General features: G+C 40.6%; 1 protein-coding gene across 1 annotated transcript; it reads left to right on the top strand.

The window, feature by feature from the left end:
- Positions 1-7,775: 7,775 nt before the first annotated feature.
- On the top strand, positions 7,776-15,977 carry nkx1.2lb (NK1 transcription factor related 2-like,b; the record flags this gene model as incomplete). The annotated part of the gene is made up of 3 exons (XM_080465541.1): positions 7,776-8,129; positions 9,638-9,884; positions 15,241-15,977. 3 exons carry the CDS (start codon positions 7,776-7,778, stop codon positions 15,975-15,977), a joined length of 1,338 nt encoding a protein of 445 aa, XP_080321667.1.
- Positions 15,978-20,719: the final 4,742 nt, after the last annotated feature.

The following is a 20,719-nucleotide window of genomic DNA, read 5'->3' as shown; positions in this document are numbered from 1 at the left end:
TTTTTGAAAGGTGTACTTAAAACATTTCCAGCCACCATACAGACTCACACAACAATGTTTTCAAGTGAAAACGCAAACCTATCATTGCTTTTTAGGAGACCTTTTACATGACAATCCTGCTTGGAATCACTGAAAACTGAACTTTTTGAAAACACTTCATCTCTGTGGAGAAAAAGGCTACTTTTCGGAAATTCTGCTGATGCTCGTGTGCTCCACAGTCGTTGTAAATAGTTATTTTACACATGCTCAGTAGATGGACAATAAGAACAATGTTTCCTCCAGAGTGTCATGACTCCCAGTCCATATTCTCCTGGAACTTGATAGTTTTATATTTGACAGTCATTGTAATAACAATCCAATTTGGTCATCTATCCATACGAATGTCCATGTTCTTCCATTGTTAATGTTTATAGTGTGTTGTTCTCTGCAGTATGTGTGTGGTTTCATTACAAAAACAAACAACAGCACTCACTTGTGGCCCAACATGAAAAATACATAATTTTCAGCATTTCTGCCATTTCTGTGGATACATAAATTGTTATTCAAAGTTGCTGCGTCGACGTGAAAATCCTCTGAAACAACAACGTAAAAACGATGCATTTTCTCACAAAACTTTGTCGTATCAATAGGACATAAGTTTCAAAGTAAATGTCTCTAAATGTGAAATTTGCTGTGACACTGAAGCATTGAAATGAGGATTCTGACTTTGTGAGACTTTGTGAGACTTTGTGGTGTTGATCCCTGTGTTGACAGGGCCAGTAGATGAAATTGTAATCTTTTTATTTTTCATCAATAACATCATATAACTGGATATATTATGTTAATTCTCCCTGGATACGATGAGCAGCGGTGCATTGTGGGAACAAATGTCAATCTGCCATCTGCAGGATTATTTCTCACAGTTTTTCATTTCAACTCGAGAGAGTCGTGTAGCCACGAAGTGTGTGTGCAATGTCTGTGTGCAATAAACAAAGGAAATCCCAATAACTATTCTGGAGATTGCAGAGTTAATATATTATTGAGACAGGTTGTTTATTATTCCTTCAAAAAGCAGGGACCAGTACACCTCCCCCCCACCCCCACCCCCGCTCCTGCCCCAGGGCCCCTGTCATGTCCTCTTAAAGCACCGAGGAGGATTTAGAACGGTCAGAATTAGAAGCAGAAGAGTCCTGTGCTGCTGGCTGGAGGGATGAAGGAGTGAAAGTCAGAAAATGAGCAGGGAGCGAGGGAGACGCATAGTTTAATGATTCCAGATGAGCTGACAACTGAAATGAACAGGAATCAATAGTGAGAGCGTCTGTCTGCAGCAGATAAGACGCACACACACAATGTTGACTATTAAAGAAGACAGCTTGAGATATTACACTATTAGTTATGCTATTTTTAATCAGCTATCATATTTAATTAATTCTTTCAGGTCAGATGCAATCTGGGTGTCTAACTGTGTGTGTGTGTGTGTGTGGTGGTGGTGGTGGTGGTGGTGGCGGTTCCTCCCGTAATGCTGAAAAGGAGGAGAGCTAATTTGAAAAATAAAACCTGGAAACACAAACAGGATGTAGGATGAAAAGAAACCACTGGATCTTTTTCATGGTTTACTCGCCTTATGGTAATAAATTACATTATTTCATCTGTTGTTCTGTATTATTAATACTACTGTAGTGCCCATATTCAGTAAATGTATCATCTTTTTCAAACACACGGTAAAGTAAAATAAATACTACAATCTCAAAGATCATGGAGATAAAAGTATAGTGACCTAATATAAAGTCAACAATGAGACTAGTGCCATCCAAGATCTGCACCATGACAAAAGCAACTAACTAGTGTTTTTAGGCTGCGACCACCATGTCCTGGAGGGATTCTCTACTTCAATGAGCCTCGTGAAGAGTTCTGAGCCCTGGTCCAGGTGCAGTGGGATCACACAGAGCACCCCGAGAGCTTGAAGAGCACAGAGGAAGGCTGCAAACCCTGGTGCCAAAAGGCAAAGAGGCAGTGTAATGATGGGAGGGGCAGGGTCCCAGCAGAGGGCAGCAGGGCACTACTGCTCTGGAACCTGCCCTGTCAGAATCCTTCACGCAAGTGTAAGTGTTGCATTAAAAATCGCTCTCGCTGGGTGTGGAGCAATAACATTGAAAATGAATTATACTTTTAGGGTGATTGTGGTGTGATGTGGAGGAGATGCATGTGTGAGTCCAGCCCGTCTGACCAGGAAACCACAGGACGGGGAGGTGTAGCTGACAGTCCTTCAGCAAGGACCACCAGGACCCATGGAGTCCCAGCTGCAGCCAGTCCAGGTCTCTTAGGTCTAATTTAACAATGTTTTTAAGGAAAAATAGGAAAGTGTCATCTCGCGTTAGCTGTTTGTTTACATAACAATTGTTTTGAATCCCATCATCAGCTCTTCTCCAAAATATTGAACATATCCTCCCATTTAAACTATCTAAACCATCATCTGCATACAGGAGAACATTTCTTCATCTAGACATTGAGCCATGAAAAAGCACAGAGAAAAGAAGCAGACAGCTTTAGATTGTAGTCATAATACAAAAACACAGCAACATCTAGGGGCCTGGCTTGCAAACTGCACAGTTATCCACATTTTTTTTTATTGACAGTCTTTGTTATGAATTTTTACCTGGTGTAAAAAGTTCTGCTATTTCTTTATGTTTTTAAAACAAAATTCAAATTTTCTTGGATGTTTGGGTGTCGATGTGTATATTTGCGGTATAAATATATAAGTGGGTGATAAATTAACAGAAAGTCCTGCATGAGGGAGCCCTGTAATGTGTGAACACTAAACTCCAAAGCAGTTTAAATACAACTTGGGTATGGAACTTTTTTTTTTTAGTTTTTCCCATTTTGAAAAGCTGTTGAAGATCCTCCATGGATGTTGGAGGATGGTGGAGATTTGGAGCTTCAGTGAGCCCTTTCAGACTTCAAAGGAGACTTTGAGCTCCATCAGGATGACACTGATCGCTGGTTTGATTCAGCTGGTTCGAGTCCAGCCGCTGTGTGAGATGCTCAGTGATCATCAGCTCCAACAAAGGGATGAATGATGACGAGCACAGTGGACCGGGGAGGGAGAGCGTGTGGTGAAAGCTGCGGTGCCCACACCTCGTACAGACAGCTCAGTGAGAGAGTAGCTCCAATTACAGTAATTATCATTCATTACTGCCTAAGATTAATTTAATAAAGAGGAGGCTGAACAGGGCTCGTTAACCTTCATTAGAATAATCACAGGCACAAGACACACACACACACACACACACACGCACGCACGCACGCACGCACGCACGCACGCACGCACTTTTACACAAGGGGAGGCTTGGGAGTGTTCCCAAAGGCTCTGCTGCCACACACTGTGGGAACAGAGCCACTGTGTGTGTGTGTGTGTGTGTGTGTGTGTGTGTGTGTGTGTGTGTGTGTGTGTGTGTGTGTGTGTGTGTGTGTGTGTGTGTGTGTGTGTGTGTGTGTGTGTGTGTGTGTGTGTACACACTCCTGGACCTGTAGAATAACGGCACCGAACACAGTAAACTGAGTTGTTCAGGATAATTTGATGAATGAGAATCAAAGAGAATTGAAGAGTCAATGCTACCAACTTGATAATAAAAATTCACTCTTGTGGCATTTTCCTTCTTTATGAATAATTCTTCTAAATTTAGATCAGCTTGGATAATTTGTTTAAATAAGATGGTACCACTAAAAATCTACTTACACTGATTGTATTTATTTTGGATTATACTCTTGAGTTAAAAGTTAAGCTAAAATGTTGCTAATATCATAAAGTAACTTCAATGTTTATACAATCAATTATTATTCAGCAATATATGTATCACAACTTAACTATTCATAAGCATTCATAATAATATTAGAATATATCATAATAAATACTTCAACAACCCAGAGGTGTACGGTACGGTGTTTTCAGACTGAAATAACATTTTTATGCTAAATATACTTTTGTATCTCTTAAAAAAAGACTTAAAGCTTACTAGAAGTTTTTTAAACAAAAACTGGCAAAATTTGATGAGTTGTAAGTCTTTTTTTGTCTTTTGACAAAAAACATTCTTAAAAAAATTGCCATTGAGCAACACTGTGTTACAATACAAATTGTTATTCACAATATATTACAGTGAATCTGATATTAAAGCTAAATTCATTGATGAGATGCAGCAGGAGCTCACGAATCAAATACTAAGAGGCTAATGCTATAAAATAATCAATAATCAATAATTACTTAACTATTTGTAATCTATTTTGTAGTATTTAATTTTGAAGAAAACATAAGCAGAAATTACCAAATATTTCAGTTAGTTTTCCTAATTGACCGTTTGAAAGCAGCTTGACTGTAAATTGCTTAAAATTGAAGCACAGGTCAAAGGTCAAACACTGAGCACAGAAGTGCTTGGGACACGTAAACCGAAGGTTTATCTCTGGTGTCCAGTACTGCCTGGACTTTGCGTGTGGGTTCAATAACATTCAGAACAATAACAACAGTTATTACTCTTCCTCTTTGGTTTCCCCCGAAGCACTGCCATTACTGTGCTTTATAGGTTCCTCCAGCAGAGTAAAATGCTAATATTTCCCAAGGTGAATAAGTTGCAGTGATATTTAATGTAGTTAATATATTTACAGTTTTAAAATAAAGCCATAAAGCTTCTGGCTGGTAGGCAGGATGTAGATCAAATGGCCGTGGCTCTCTGATTGGCTAATCATGTCTCATTGTTTCAGTCATTATTTTCCTCAACTTTTAATTTCTTCCTCCTAAGGATCATTGAGCAAGGCAATTACATGGAGCTGACCTTGTGTATTGGGTCCGGGGAGGAGGACAGGAAAGATGTCGCATCACCTCTTTCTTTCTTTTTTTTTTTTATGTGTTCCACAATAATACAAAAAAAAAAGTGTGTGGCGTCAGAGTCTACATCACTGCTCCCGTCTCCTCTGTGGCTGAAAATGAGAGTCAACGGAATATTAAGTCCAGAGCATTAGAATAAACACGTTGTGTGTTAAATCAAAATCCAATTCTGTGGTCTATTATTTTCTGGCATAGTAATGACTACCAAGGATTAGAAATCAATATTTCACTGCAGCGGGGACATTACCGGCTTTATTCAGGCTATAATTGAGTTTTGAGGAGAGGCCCTACCCTGGAATCTGCATTAAAGATAAGCGCACCCTTTCATGTGGATGCGCCAGTCAGTGCGGAGTGGAGTGGGCCAACACATTACACATCAGCTACACATCAATTACTGCCTTAACCTTGCAACTGTGGAGCTGCAGACACTCCTGCTGCGGTGGGGATATGGCTGAGGCCTGTTGCAAGCTCACCTGGAGGAACACACCTCTGATTCATCTAGTTTAACTATTTCCTCATCATATCCGACTTTAAAAACTTTCTGTCACAAAGCTAATGTAGGAATTCTTCAAATTGTGTCTAGTTTAAATGTTTAAAACTGCATGTATACTAATTATAATATATTATATTGATAAATATTTGCACATTTTCTTTAACTATTGTTAAATCTACAACAGATTAATCAAATGTTATGAATTATAAACATTAAATTTTATGTGTGGATAGACCATGATGATAGTACAAGCATCAGTATTATTGATGAAACACTTTATGCACACTGAGATTTTTGTAGAAAGTATCAATATTGTATCAGTATTATACACTACACATTAAGGTTTGTGTTCCACTTATCGGTATCATACACACTGCACAAATTGAGGTTTGTGTACCAAGTATTGGGGCTATAATGGTGATACACTTGACACATCAAAGGTTTTGTTAGAAGTATCTGTATACAGTACATCAATGATACAGGCTACATACATTAAGAAACTTTGTTTTACCAATTATTGGTATTATATTGGTGATACATACTGCACATTTAGGGATTGATCTCAGTGATACACACATAATTTTCTTTCAACCATGTATCAGCATTATTGATGAAGCACACTACACATTAACGTTTTTTACAAAGTGTCAATATTACATTGGTTATACACATTACACATTGAAGTTATTGTACAAAGTATCAGTATTATATCAGTGATAAAGACATTATTGTTTTTTGTACCAAGTGTCATATCAATGATACACACTGCATATTGTGGTTATTGTACCAGGTATTGGTATTATATTGGTAATATCCACTAGACACATTGAGGTTTTTGTACCAAGTATCAGCCTATTATCAATGTTACACGCTACAGGCTAAGTATTGGTAATATATTGGAGAAACACGCTACACACATGAAGGTCTTTGTACAAAGTTTCTGTATCACTGATATACACTTGCCGTCTCTGGAAGATGAGTTGTCATTATGGCAGCTATCCTGAAAAATAAACAATAAACACAAAGTATGAGTATTGTTTTAGTGATATACACTACACACATTTTCCTGTTCCAATGTCACTTATGGTTGCTCATGTAGAATGGTTGGTTTTTCTTTGTACAAAGTGCCTTGAGATGACTGTTGTTGTTGAGATGTATTTGTTGGTGCCATATTGAACTGAACTGAACTGAACTGAACTGAACTGAACTGAATTGAATTGAATTGAATTGAAGTTTTTGGACAAAGTAAAGGTATTATATCCATTATTGGCACAGTGGTCAGTGGTAGGCACTCTCGCCTCACATGGAGAATGTTGTGGGTTCATATAATGGCCTCTGCTTTTCTTTGTGGAGTCTTTCCGTGCTGTATGGCAAGAATTTTACCCCCCTAATGAATACACACTACAACAATTTATGTTTTATCTATCAAGTGTCGGTTTTATATCAGTGATCCGTTCAACTGAATCCAGACTGACGCGTCACGTCACTATCACGCAAACGAACATCAAAGACCGAACGAGACGAAAGAGAAACGTCTGTAAGAGGTTCCTGTTCTCTTCCTTCCGGTTGTCCTCGCGCTTGGGATGGCGGGATCGGCGCTGCCCGGACACCTCGCGCACGTGCGTGCACGGCCCCAACATAATAGCCTATTAGTGCAAGTGGGATTAATTTGTAGCCAATTACAAACCGCGGAGTTGAATAGGAATGCATAAATAAGGAAAGGACACACACACACACACTCACACACACACACACACACACACACACACACACACACACACACACACACACACACACACACACACACGGTAAATGTGATTGTATGATAGAGGGTCCTCGGGGGGCGTCTAAAAGCCAAAAAAGGCGTGGGGGGGGGGGGGGGGGAGGAGAGAGGGGGACTTCACTTAACTAATGGGGAGAGAGGGAGAGAGAGAGAGGGAGAGAGAGAGAGAGAGGGTGCGAGCCGGAGTGAACCATTAGAGACTCTCAGCAGCCTCCGTCCCACCTCCTTGTCTGTTAGGGCAGCGGGTTCCACTGCACCGGTTCGGGACAGCGGCGGGACACCGCGCGCGGCGCCGCATGATGAGTACAGAGGAGCCGCGCAACCGAAGGCAAAACCTGGGGGACATCTAAACTTTGACAGCCCGGAGTCAGAGCCGACTCTGCGGCCGAGGAGGGAAACTTTTCCCGCTGAAGACTGGAGCTCATCTGACATCTATTATTATTATCATTATTATTATTATTATTATTATATAGCTGCGTTTTAATCATCATCATCATCATCATCATCATCATCATCATCATCATCATTATTATTATTATTATTATTATTATTATTATTATTATTATTATTATTATTATTATTATTATTATTATTATTATTTTAAACGGGATTGTGAACATTTATGGGAAAGAAGGAGTGAAGTGATGAACCGGGACAGAGCGGTACCGGGACCCGGAACGGAGGCAGTCCAGACCGCCGTTATCAGCCGGGAAAGAGCGGTACCAGGACCTGGGACGGAGACTGTCCAACCGCCGATGAGCCGGGACAGATCGTCCCCGGCGGCCGGAGCCGTGACCGGAATCGGCGCTGGTACCGGGGGAGACCGTGACGGGGTGCAGACTGTGGTGATGTGCCCGGACGGAACGGGCCTACTGGGGGACGGAGGCGGGGATAAGCGGCTGTTCCCCGGAGCGGTGCCCGCTGGAAGAGATCCTCAGGTCGGGGAGAACCACACGGAGCCCCCGCCGACCAACCCGGTGTTAGCCCCGCCGCAGCAGGTACATCCAGGAACTCTTTCTTTACACGTTTATACCGTGAAAATCTGAATACAATGCAAATAGAATATATACAACGAAATAAATGTTCCATCGTGTCAGGAGAAAATATTTTTAATTAAAAAGTTTAGTAAAAGTAAGAATGGAAAAAATTCATAAAAAAAAAAAAAAAACCTAGAAAAATTCATGGAAATGTAAGTCTAATTTTCTAGGGTATTTTTGTGCTTTATTTAGTTAAACTTGGGCCTGTTCGGGCCTTTTAAAAACAGTCGGATTAATTAAAATAGCAGAAACGTGTTAACATGCCTTCATCATGTTATCAGAAGATCATGGATCAATAATTAAACTTTTAAAACATTTCTAATTCACTTTAAGATGAAGAAATAGATTACCTTAAAGTGTAATCTAAAAAATCTAAAAATTAATAAATAAATAGTTTAGGATGATTTAAAAGCGAGACCTGTGTTAATGTGTTTATTCCGCTTCATTGTTTTATTTTAATCGCTTCCCTCTGAAATGAAGGATTATTCTTGTAATCTCACTATGATCGTTCTTGTTATCGGGTCCGTTAATAGTCCGGGGTTCTCTCTTCTCATCGGATTATTCACAATCATAATATTATTAATGTGGGATTATTCATGTCGACATGCTCCACGCTGGCCCCATTAATAAACCGACGATCCTAATCAGAGAAGAAGAAGAACAGGGGTCCACATTGACCCCCCCCCCATCCCCCACCACCACCCCGTACCGACACACACACCATTTATCGGCTCATATGCAGCTTTGTGTTTGCACATAAATCAGAGCATAAAGCTCTGCAAACATCTTTGCAACATAAACATGATCAACACAGGCAGGGTCAGACTGAAGGAGGACGGGAATGGGGGTGGAGGGGTTGGTGGGCGGTTGGCACTTGAACAAAAAACTAAGTAGACCCCAAGAATTAAAAATTGATGATGCTTTTATTCTGCCAGAAAAGGAGAAATATTACAAACATAATCCAGGTTTTCCTGTGGGCTCACCACCCGCAGGAACGGTTCTTAATCGGTGCAATGTGATCTGGGTGACAGTACTCAGACTACCACCCCGCGACCTGGAAACGAATAAGCGGGAGAAAATGGATGGATGGATGGATGGATGGATGGATGGATGGATGGATGGATGGATGGATGGATGGATGGATGGATAATCTAGGTTAAAAATGAAAAGCGAGAAAGCAATGGGAAGGAATACACGTGGTGTGTGCTTGTGTTACAAATGTGTGTAAGGAAAGATTATTATTATTATTATTATTATTATTATTATTATTATTATTATTATTATTATTTAGGCCCAATGTCAGTAATTTATGTCAATAATTTAAACAAAAAGTAATGACAATTATTTTTTATATCACAAAATGTACCGTATTTAAAAAACAATTTTTAAATAAAAATAATAAAATAATTTTTTTTATATAATAATAATAATAATAATAATAATAATAATAATGAGAATGTCCTCCTCAGGGCCCCACCGGGCACCGGACCACCTCCTTCTCCGTCCTGGACATCCTGGATCCAAACAAGTTCACGAGCCACCGGCGGCACGCGGGGCACCGCGCGGCGCGCGAGCTGAGCGTCGCGTACGGAGCGGAGAACCGAAGGGGAAGTGGAGGAGGGGCAGGGGCAGGGGGGCCGGGAGGACCAGGACCAGGAGGGGAGAACAGCCTGGAGACCACCAAGGGCTGTTACGGGGCCGAGGAGTACCCCAGCAGTAAGTCCACCAACTCTATCTCTCGTTTAATAATCTTGTAATCGTAAGTCACATATCTTCATTCTTTCTTTATTCTTTTATTTCTACTTGTGATTTTTGTAGTAACTCATTTAATGTTTATATATAATTACGGAATAAAGAAGATGATTAAGGCCACACATTTTTAAAATATTTGTAAAAACGCTTAATTTTGCTTTTCTTTCTCAGAACAAATACACTCTATATTCCTCTTTATTAACTATTTCAATTTAATGCAATCATTAGCCAATCAGCAACTCAGTAATGACGCATGTAGACAAGCATCGTTATCTTTAATTTAAACATGTTTATTCATATATATCAACCTGGAGTCAATCACATCTATGCGTTTTCCACATTTATCGAAATCAATCTGAGACCAGTCATTATTGTCAAAAGAGAATAGAATAGAATAGAATAGAATAGAATAGAACAGAATAGAATAGAATTATTAACCGTAGAGAGATTTTCTTACAGCGCTGCTCCAGAAAAGAATTGAAAAGAAAGTTGATGGGCTGATTTAAACAGGCAGAAGTTATTTTAGAGAAATCAGCGTTTTCTGAAGATCCGTCTGATGTGAAGATGAAAAGAGTCTGAAGGAGAAACACTGATGAAGAGATGGAGGAAGCCCCCCCCCCCCCTGTGTGTGTGTGTGTGTGTGTGTGTGTGTGTGTGTGTGTGTGTGTGTGTGTGTGTGTGTGTGTGTGTGTGTGTGTGTGTGTGTGTGTGTGTGTGTGTGTGTGATCGGTAATACTGATCAGTGAATAAAATTCCAATAAATCTTTACAACGCTACTCTGTTTATTTCATTTCACAATTTACAATTATCAATGTACATTTTATTGAAAATGAAAAAAAAATATGGTAACGACTGAAAGTCTATAGTAAATGTGTGAATTCAATTTTCCATCAAACAGATTGAATAAAATCTGCAGTCATTTATTTTCACTTCCTTCTTAAATGGGTGTGAGTTGCATAAAAGTCCACTATTTTAGTATTAAGTACTGAATCTACAGAAGTAGAAAAAGATAAAAGAAAATAAGAAATAAGTGTATTGAGGAAAAAACACACATTCAATTCATTTAAAGCAGTAATTCTGGTAAAATAGCAATGTGTTTTTAAACCTTTTGTGGGTTAAATAAATATAAAACTCTACAGGAATCTTTAATAGTTTCCACTTAACTTTTTCCTAAATACAATTCTCAAATTGTTTATTTTGTCTTGTGCTGGAAAAAAATGTTTCCCATCTTATTTATTTTTTAACTTTCGATCAACAAACTACATATCTAGTGTGTGTGTGTGTGTGTGTGTGTGTGTGTGTGTGTGTGTGTGTGTGTGTGTGTGTGTGTGTGTGTGTGTGTGTGTGTGAGAGAGAGATATTGAGGTGTCTGCGCTGGGTTTGAATTTATCTGAAGAGTTTTCTAATAAAAAGCAGCTTATAAGCTTTTATGAGTTATAAAGTAATAGAGTAATAAAAACAAAGTGGAATAAAATATAGTAAATTAAATAAATCAGAGATTATGTTTTTAAGGCAGGACTCGAAGAAGCTAACATTTTATTCCTTTTTCCTTGATAACAGTTAAAAACATTAATCTGTTTGATATTAAAATAAAATCAGTAAAGATTCAGCAAAACTAAACCATGAAAATTCATTCATTAAAATAATTTTACGCAATTTTGTTCATCACGCCTCAAATGCTCATGAACAATTCCTCATGTGTATTTATTTAATTGTGTCCTTCCTTTTACTTGGGTTTTTTGTTGTTGTTGTTGTTTTGTTTTGTTTTACAGGTTTTTAATATATAAAAATGTATATTCTAATAGTTTAACCATCTTGAGAGCAGCCGTTTGTCTGGAAGCTTCAGTTTGTCTAATAAAACAAATCCAAAAGCACCTCACAGGATTAACATGTCACCGGGTGGGTGAAATGTTTTTGTTTCTGATGATTCAGATTTGGAATTCTTTTGAAAGAATTAGGTAAAAGACAATCTAATGTGCAAAAACTAAAAGTGAAAAATTTGATTTATATTGAATATTCCAGAGTGCTGAAAAATAAATGTACAATTATTTTTATTCAATGTGTGTGTGTGTGTGTGTGTGTGTGTGTGTGTGTGTGTGTGTGTGTGTGTGTGTGTGTGTGTGTGTGTGTGTGTGTGTGCGCGCGTGCTGTTGTATTTTTCAGTTTCTTCTTTGTAACCCATCATATTTCCCATCTTTAAAGTTCCCTGCATTTGTTTTATCCGGCCACCATAGGTTGTTTTGTACAGAATATCTAACTGTATTATCTGGAGATTTGATTAATCACCACTCTATTGGAGGCATTAACACAAGTATAATTTAATTTTGGATCCACTAGTCTCCCCCAGAAGACTGTATTCTCACCATTGTTTATCGCCCTCTTGTGGTCACTGTCAGGATGTCAAGAGGAGGTGGAAGAATTAGTGAAACTCATTAGCATTAATATAACTGACAACTGTTAGACAATATAATCCATATTAATTATATGTTTTCATACTTGACAGTTTGTTAACAATTAAAGTTTTTTTTAATAAAAAATCTACAGAAAAACCATATGAAAACAACACACTTCACTGTCATTGATATCAAATGTCCAGCAGCACATTTGTAAAAGTCAAGCAGAGAAAACCAGCAGCTTTTACCCAAGAAAGATACTTATTATTGAATGAATAGTGTTATTTATTCACACTGGCTTTTAATACCTGCAACATTTGATCATATTCTATTGTATTTAATATACATGCATTATGCATTATGCATTATGATGCCCTTTGGTCCCCTTCAGGCTGTCGTAAGAAGCTATTTGACAAAAAATGTTAGAGAAGTAAAATGCTTTATGAACATTTTTTCAAATAAAGATAAATTTAATTTGAGGACGCTAAAGAATTAAATCACCACATTCCTAGTTTATGTCACGTTGTCTGCAGGAGAAAAGACAAAGCTCAAATCTATGTGAAAAATGGTTTTCCACCTTTCAGTTGAAGAATCGCAGAGTGTCATTTTCTTTTCGGGAACAAGTCACAAAACTGGAAGTGAAGCCCAGCTGTGCTCTCACATTGACCATCCACAAGACAAATCAAAAGATTCAATAAAAATCTAGACGAAAACATTTCATCAACAGTTTAGTAGAGGTGTAAATGGTAAATGGACTAACTTATGTAGTGCTTTTTAGCACTACAGGATCCCAGGACCTCACCCACTCACTCCGAGAGGGCTGAATACCAACTTTAGTGAATGAGCACAATAAACAGTTTTCCTTCCCACCACCCTCTCGTCCACTGGGACAAAGCTCAAATCTCCCACCTCCCACGAGCTGGGGGCTTGTGAGTATCCCCACACCCGCACGGCGCCTTTCACCCTGTGCAATGTCTGACTAGGAAAAAGACCATCTCTAATCAAGGGGTATGGTTGCAGAGCCAATGCTGTATCTAGTTGAGACCTCTTAACTTCTCGCACCAGCTCAGGCTCCTCCCCCCAGTGAGGTAACGTTTCAGGTTCCAAGAGCCAGTTTCTGTAGCAGGGCCCATGTGGCTCCCTGCTCTCTCACACTAAGGCAACATTCACACAGCAGGTTCATCCATCCATCCATCCATTTTCTCCCACTTATCCGTTTCCGGGTCACGGGGGTGGCAGTCTGAGCACTGTCACCCAGATCACATTGCACCTATTAAGAACCTTTCCTGCAGGTGGTGAGCCCACAGGAGCCCAGCGTGGGACATGAACCCACTACCTTGAGATCGCGAGTCTCATGCTCTACCAACTGAGCTAGCCAGGGGCACACTGCAGGTCGATTTTTTGCTGGGATCCGATTTTTTGTGTGATCATTTCAAATGCGACTTGCTGTGTGCACGTGATCGGACCAGATGTTTTCGGGCCCCAGAGAGCATGTGCAGTAGACGACGTGAAGTCACAATTGAGCAACTATTATGAATGGCACGCCAGTCAGCACCAGGGTTGCCAGATGTAAGTCACTGTTTCCAGCCCAAACAACGTAAAACTGACATACCTCAATAAAACCAGCCCAAATATCAGCCTGTTCAGAAATCATGTTAAAACCATAAAAATATTATATGTCTAATAATGAACATGCCATTAACACACAAATGCACAAAATAAATAAAGTTAAAAGGTAAGAGAGTTTGGCTCCCCAATTGGGGGACACTGCCATATCTGGCAATGTTGGGCAGCCCATGTAGATCCATTTTCAAGTGGTCGTTAAATACAAGCCGATAAAATCAAGACAACATGATGAGGGAAAGAAGAAGGAGAATCTTCATCAGAAAGGAGAGCACAGCTTTTAACAGCTTTTAACATTTTGTCGGGGCCGCTTCCAGCGCTTATCTGTGATGTCAGTCACATGTCAATGATGAAGCAGTCGCATGGAGAAAAATATCCAAATTGGTACCAACATACGAACAAGGCCTGGATGTGGTGTGAAAAAATCAGAATTGGAGCTTTCATACGGCCACAAAAATGGTTGGCTATGGGTCACTTGTGGTTTTTTAAATATCTGAATTGGGTCGCATTTCCCTGCAAGGTGAATGAGGCCTAAGTGAGGAATGCACGGCTCTCCCATGTAGGACTTTACTGGTGATGAGCCTCCATAGCCTTCCCACGCTATTTGTTCCAGCTGTGCACAGCTGTGCCCAACTGGGTCACCAGCGAATACCACCTCTGGGACTGGCCACGGGGTGGGTCCTGGCAACCCTTTAATCACACCTCAGTAATTAATAAAATGATGTTGGTAAAAGAATGAATACATAGATTTACACGAAAATATCTATTTATTTGTCTTTGATTTTTGTATACTATTTTGGTGTAGCTGTAGTAATTACCGTAGCGTTAGCTGGTTGCTACACAATTAGTGTTAGGTAGTAGCTATATGTTCAGCATGTATGGAAAGTCATAAATATCTTTATTTAATAAACTTATTTGAAAATATACAAAATTATCAAAATAGTAAAAAATTTAGAATTGAAAAATATAAAACAAATGAAATTCATGTTTATAATAAGTATATAAGTATGTAATCCATAATTAACAGGGAAATGTTAAGGTGAGAAAGCTTGATATTTTCTCAGGTGCTTTCAACATTTCATTTCAATCAACAACAGGCTATGACTCTGAACATTTTAGAATCTCAACAGTATGATCGGCATGTGAGGAACAACAAGGAACTTTCTCAGGTGCACTGAGAAACAATCAGTTTGATCTGAGCACGTTTCAGCTTTGAAATAAAAGTAATGGAAGTTGCTAGATGCTTCTTTATGTCTGGGTGTGTCCAAACAGAAATGCTGACGTTTCCCCGATGTGTTTTTCAGAGGACGGCTTTGTGTACAGAAGTCCAGATGAGGACGACTGCCACAGATCTGGGACACCCGACTCCGAGGCACCTGACGAGCCCTACAGCAGCGAGGAGAGCAGCTCAGCTCTCCCCAGTAATGGAGACCGAGAATTGGGCCAGCATAGTCATCAGGACCCAAGCAGAGACACCAAGAGCCCCAGTGGAGGCTCCGGAGGCCAGATCAGCAGCTCCCAGAGCAACGGGGGCCCCGGGGCCAAGCCCAAGAGGAAACGCTCGGGCTCCGACTCCAAGTCGGGGAAGCCCCGCAGGGCCCGGACTGCCTTCACCTACGAGCAGCTGGTGGCACTGGAGAACAAGTTCAAGTCCACGCGCTACCTATCGGTGTGTGAGCGCCTCAACCTGGCCCTGTCTCTGTCCCTCACTGAGACCCAGGTCAAGATCTGGTTCCAGAACCGTCGGACCAAGTGGAAGAAACAGAACCCCGGGGCCGATACCTCCGCCCCCACCGGAGGAGTGGGAGGTGCGGGAGGCAATGGGGGAGGGGGAGGCGGCTTGGGCAGCCTCAGCCCCCTCAGCCCCTCCCCTCCGGTCAGCGGGCATCTGGCCATGCATGCGGGCTACGCCAGCCACCACCACCCCCCCGCAGGCAGTCTGGTACAGCTGCCCTTCCTCACTGCCAGTCACGTCCTGTCCCCCTTCATGCTGGGGACGCAGAGCTACGCTGCCCCAGCTTTCTACAGCACACACCTGTAGACAGGCTGCACTTCCACAGACTGTCAGACTGCCCCCACACCCACGCACACACCACCGCACCACCGCACCACCTTTTTACTACCAACCTCCTGACACTTTAACATCAGCGGATTATTTTGATAGAACGTGAATATCTACCAGAAACTGTACATAAATCTGCATTTAGCTCCCTTCTCCGAATGTTGTTTTCAATATGTACTGTAATAGACTGATGTCGTTCATTAGTTTTTTTAAGGCGAAAAAAGTCTGTATGAATACTGAATATTTATGACTTAAGGAATGGCTTTACTTATTGTCAGTTCCATGTAATTCCCAGCTGTGGTTGTTTTCACTTCTTTTATTTATGGGATTTGTTGCCAGTTTCCATCAAACTCGTGGATGTACTGATTGCTAAGCTCAACATGTTATCGTTCTTTGATATTAAAACCATGAGAACCCAACAGAGACAAGTGGACTTTCTTCAACCACAGGAGGGGGAGGAGGAAGAGGAGGAGGGCGCGGAGGAAGAGGAAGAGGAAGAGGAAGAGGAAGAGGAAGAGGAAGAGGAAGAGGTCTTCCTTTATGAAGGTTTTGGTTCAAGATGCTGATTAGCATTTAGAAGGGGGTCTTCCTTGCAGGGGGCTCAGAAATGGCAGCTTGTCCTCCCACAGCTCGCCAGGTTGAAGCTGCTACTGCGGACCACCATTATGTGGCTCATCCACCCACAGGTAAATTTCTAAGATGGTAAATTCGATAAATTTGTCATATAAGATCAAATATAACTATTACTACAATTGCAGGACATGTTGCAGCACCAGTGTGTAGTTCTATACCATCTAGAGATCAAATCAATGATGGCTACATATACTGTATACTTGCACGTAGACTCACACAATGTATTGATCCACAAATAAATAATGTCACAGGAGCTCAATAAATAAAACAATCGTGCTAACCAGTGAAAATGAAAACAAACAGCGTTAGATAACGGGAGAGGCTTGCAGTTTCGGGAGAAAGCTTAGCAACTGAAACCACATAAACGAAGTACAGTTTCGGTAAACAGACCTAGGCCCTGATGACTGCACGAGGCGAGACACGACACTGTATACAAGCTTGATACGACCCCTCAGATTCTTGGTCCTATCATAGAAGATGGAGTCAAAGAAGAATGCAACCAATCCTGACCTGGAGATCGGGGTGCGGCTGGGCGGAAGACTATTGGAGAAGCAGCATTAAATACAGAGCTGAGCTGTTAGAGCTGTTAGTTAGATCAGGGTCATTCTTCTCTGTTGCTAGGACACATTCTTGTCTGATTGCTAGAGAGAACGACCCAGAGCTCTGCAACTGCACATTAAATTCTGATTGTAAGACTATTTGTTAATAAATATTTTGATTGAGACAATTTGACAATATTTCCATTCTTCTCAAAACTCCATCAACGAACGCACAGAAATCCAAGGGAACAAATTAGGACGGATTCCAACAATTTGGTGACCTCGACATGATGAAGTGAGAGGACGGTTTTCACAACGTTCAGGATCGGTGACTGCATTCATTGGGCCCTACTGATAAAGGTAAGAAGACGCCTGTTAAATCAAATGTCTTCATATTGGTATAAATTCTAAAAAGGCGAATGCAGTCCTGATCCAAAAAGGTTGCTATTTTATAGTTTGCAAGAATTGGATGTCCAGTCAAAATTTTGGGTTGGAGGCCTTTCAATCAGAGATCGATAAATTCCATTTTTCCAGTTGGAGGCCCTCCGATCAGAGATCGATGAATTCCATTTTTTAGGGTTGGAGGCCCTCTAGAAAAGAGTCCAGTAAATTCCATAAAGAGATCGGCTCGGAAGTCGCAACTCCATCAAGTGGACTCTACTCATTGCTACTAGAGATGAAGGACCCACCACCGTATCCTTCTGAAAGAGGTAAGAAACCCTCCGGGCGGTATCCCGGTGAAATTCTGTATTGGGGGTAAGATGCCCTATGGGCGGTAATTCTGTTTTAGACGATATCCTCAGCCAGGTTAGGATAAAAAAAAAAGGCAGACAGAAGTGAGCGATAGAGAAAGAGCAGGCTGGGGAGGGTTTGTGTTGTGAAAGCGTGAATAAGAACGCAGCCCCACAGCCAAGGACACAGAGAGAGAGAGAGAGAGAGAGAGAGAGAGAGAGAGAGAGAGAGAGAGAGAGAGAGAGAGAGAGAGAGAGAGAGAGAGAGAGAGAAAGAGATGGGAAGCAGCTTAATAAAAAAATTATAATAACTTAATTAAACTAATTATATATATATATATATATATATATATATATATATATATATATATATATATATATATATAGTATATAATGATAAATAAACATACGTAACTAGCAAATAGAACAAAAACAAATATGTATAAAAATGGACGGTGAATTTGATCGTGAAAAGGATTGGTTTGACTGGCATGAACTGCCAGACAAAGAAGAATCTTTTGAGGAACAAGTGAAACATACATTGGTAATGTTAAATGGATCAGAATCAAATAAAAAACGAAGAGAAAAGAAGTGTGAAAAGTTTCGCAAACAATTACAACAATGGCAAAAACAAGGATTATTATCTGGCGATAACAGAAAAACTTGCCTACTCAGCATATGTTGCAAAGCAGAACAATGCTTCAAAAAAAAATGATAGAAGAAAATGATGCAAAAATAACCCTGCCGGTGACCCGGACCAGAACAAAGCAAGTACAAAAAGGTACAAAGTTACACAAATTAAAAGCAATGGTACATTGTTTGGGTGTTCAAGCCAGTATGTGTAAGTTTTCACAGAAAAAGGAGAAAACCGGAGAAAAGTTGGGTGAGGACAAAGAGACTTTGTCCACCTCCTCCGTCTCCGCCTCTCCTCCTCCAGCCGATACGCCTACAACTCCATCAAGTGGACTCTACTCATTGCTACTAGAGATGAAGGACCCACCACCGTATCCTTCTGAAAATAATTTGTTCCTGAAACCGTCACCTCTGCCAGTGCGGATGCGGATGCTGCAGATTCAGAAAGGTGTGTTAGATTGTAACTGGGAAAGTGAGGGACAAATAACAGAATCAGCAACAGTGAGGTTTGCGAGAGAAGGACAGAGTAGAGAGACAAGATACAGAAAACAAAAAAGCGAACCTAAGAAATGTCTCTCTCTATTTATTTATCTGGGACAGTGCGATATACATAGATAAAATCTGATGTGTTGCACATAGAGTATATAGCTCAACACTAATTTGCAACTCTCATCCCTGGAAGGGCTTTTCAGAGGGTAAAAGTGGAGACAACAGTACATACAACACCAAGATACATCAGACAAGCAGAAATACACAGAATACACAGAGTTAATATCTGATTCACAATGACCTGTTATCATAAAACACATTCCCTCCCTCCCTCCCTTTCTCCCTCACTCATTCACTGGGGTAAGACACATTCCCTCCCTCCCTCCCTCCCTCATTCACTCCTTCACTACAGTAAAACACATCTCTTCCCCCCTTCCCTCCCTCATTCACTCCTTCATTACAATAAAACACATTCCCTCACTCCCTCCCTCCCTCCTTCACTACAATAAAACACATTCCCTCCCTCCCTTCCTCATTCATTACAGTAAAATACATTCCCTTCCTCCCTCCCTCTCTCCCGCACTCATTCACTGGGGTAAGACACATTCCCTCCCTCCCTCCCTCCCTCCCTCCCTCCCTCATTCACTCCTTCACTACAGTAAAACACATCTCTTCCCTCCTTCCCTCCCTCATTCACTCCTTCATTACAATAAAACACGTTCCCTCACTCCCTCCCTCCCTCCTTCACTACAATAAAACACATTCCCTCCCTCCCTCCCTCCCTCCCTCCCTCCCTCCTTCACTACAGTAAAACACATTCCCTCCCTTCCTCCTTCCCTCCCTTCCTCCTTCCCTCCCTCCCTCACTACAGTAAAAGACATTTCCTCCCTCCCTCTCTCCCTCCCTTCCTCCTTCATTACAGTAAAACACAGTCCCTCCCTCCCTGTAGACACAAAAGCATTTCATAAATGGGTACATTCTTGTCTTGTTTTCAGCCCGATTTTAACCTTTAAGGTGAATCGTTTGGGATCTGTTATCATTTTTATTTCGTTTGACATTGCAATCCAGGCGTGACTACCTTTTATTGAGAATGTCTTTTGTCTGAATGTGGTTTTTCGGTGGGGTATTTTACAGTTGTTATTGACCAAGCTCCGAGTGACTCTGCTGCTGTCCTGTTTTTGGATAGAACCAGAGAGTAGCTCTGGTGCTGACTTATGGAAGCATTTGAAGATTAATTTCAGAAAACAGAGGTCGATGAAACTTTCGAAACTCAGGAAATTATACTTTTTGATGACTTTACAGTGATGCCACCTAATTGGTTTTTCATCCAGGACTTTAAGAGTTTGATTGTATAAAGAACCAATGTGTTGTGTTATGGAAGGAGCCACTTGAACCCATACTGTCAGACAATACTATATGGGGGAGAATATCATTGAGTGCATGTGCAGTATGGCTGCTTGGTGTGGTATGTAATGTCTGATTAATTTAAAACAATTCAGATTTGTTTTTACTGTTTTTGATATCTTCTTTATGTGGTGGTTAAATTTGAGTTGAGGATCTAATACCACTCCAAGATATTTAAATTCTGTCACTAAGCTAATGTCTTGGTTATGAATACCAACTTTGAATTGTTGCAGGTTACATTTTCTAATTGAAAAGCACACCGACACTGTTTTCTGGAGGTTCAGAAGTAGAT

The sequence above is a fragment of the Lipophrys pholis genome, assembly GCF_963383615.2.
Source record: "Lipophrys pholis genome assembly, chromosome: 6".
Classification (NCBI taxonomy): Eukaryota; Metazoa; Chordata; class Actinopteri; order Blenniiformes; family Blenniidae; genus Lipophrys; species Lipophrys pholis.
The sequence above is the reverse complement of the archived record's forward strand: the minus strand, read 5'-3'. Positions and strand labels throughout refer to the sequence as shown.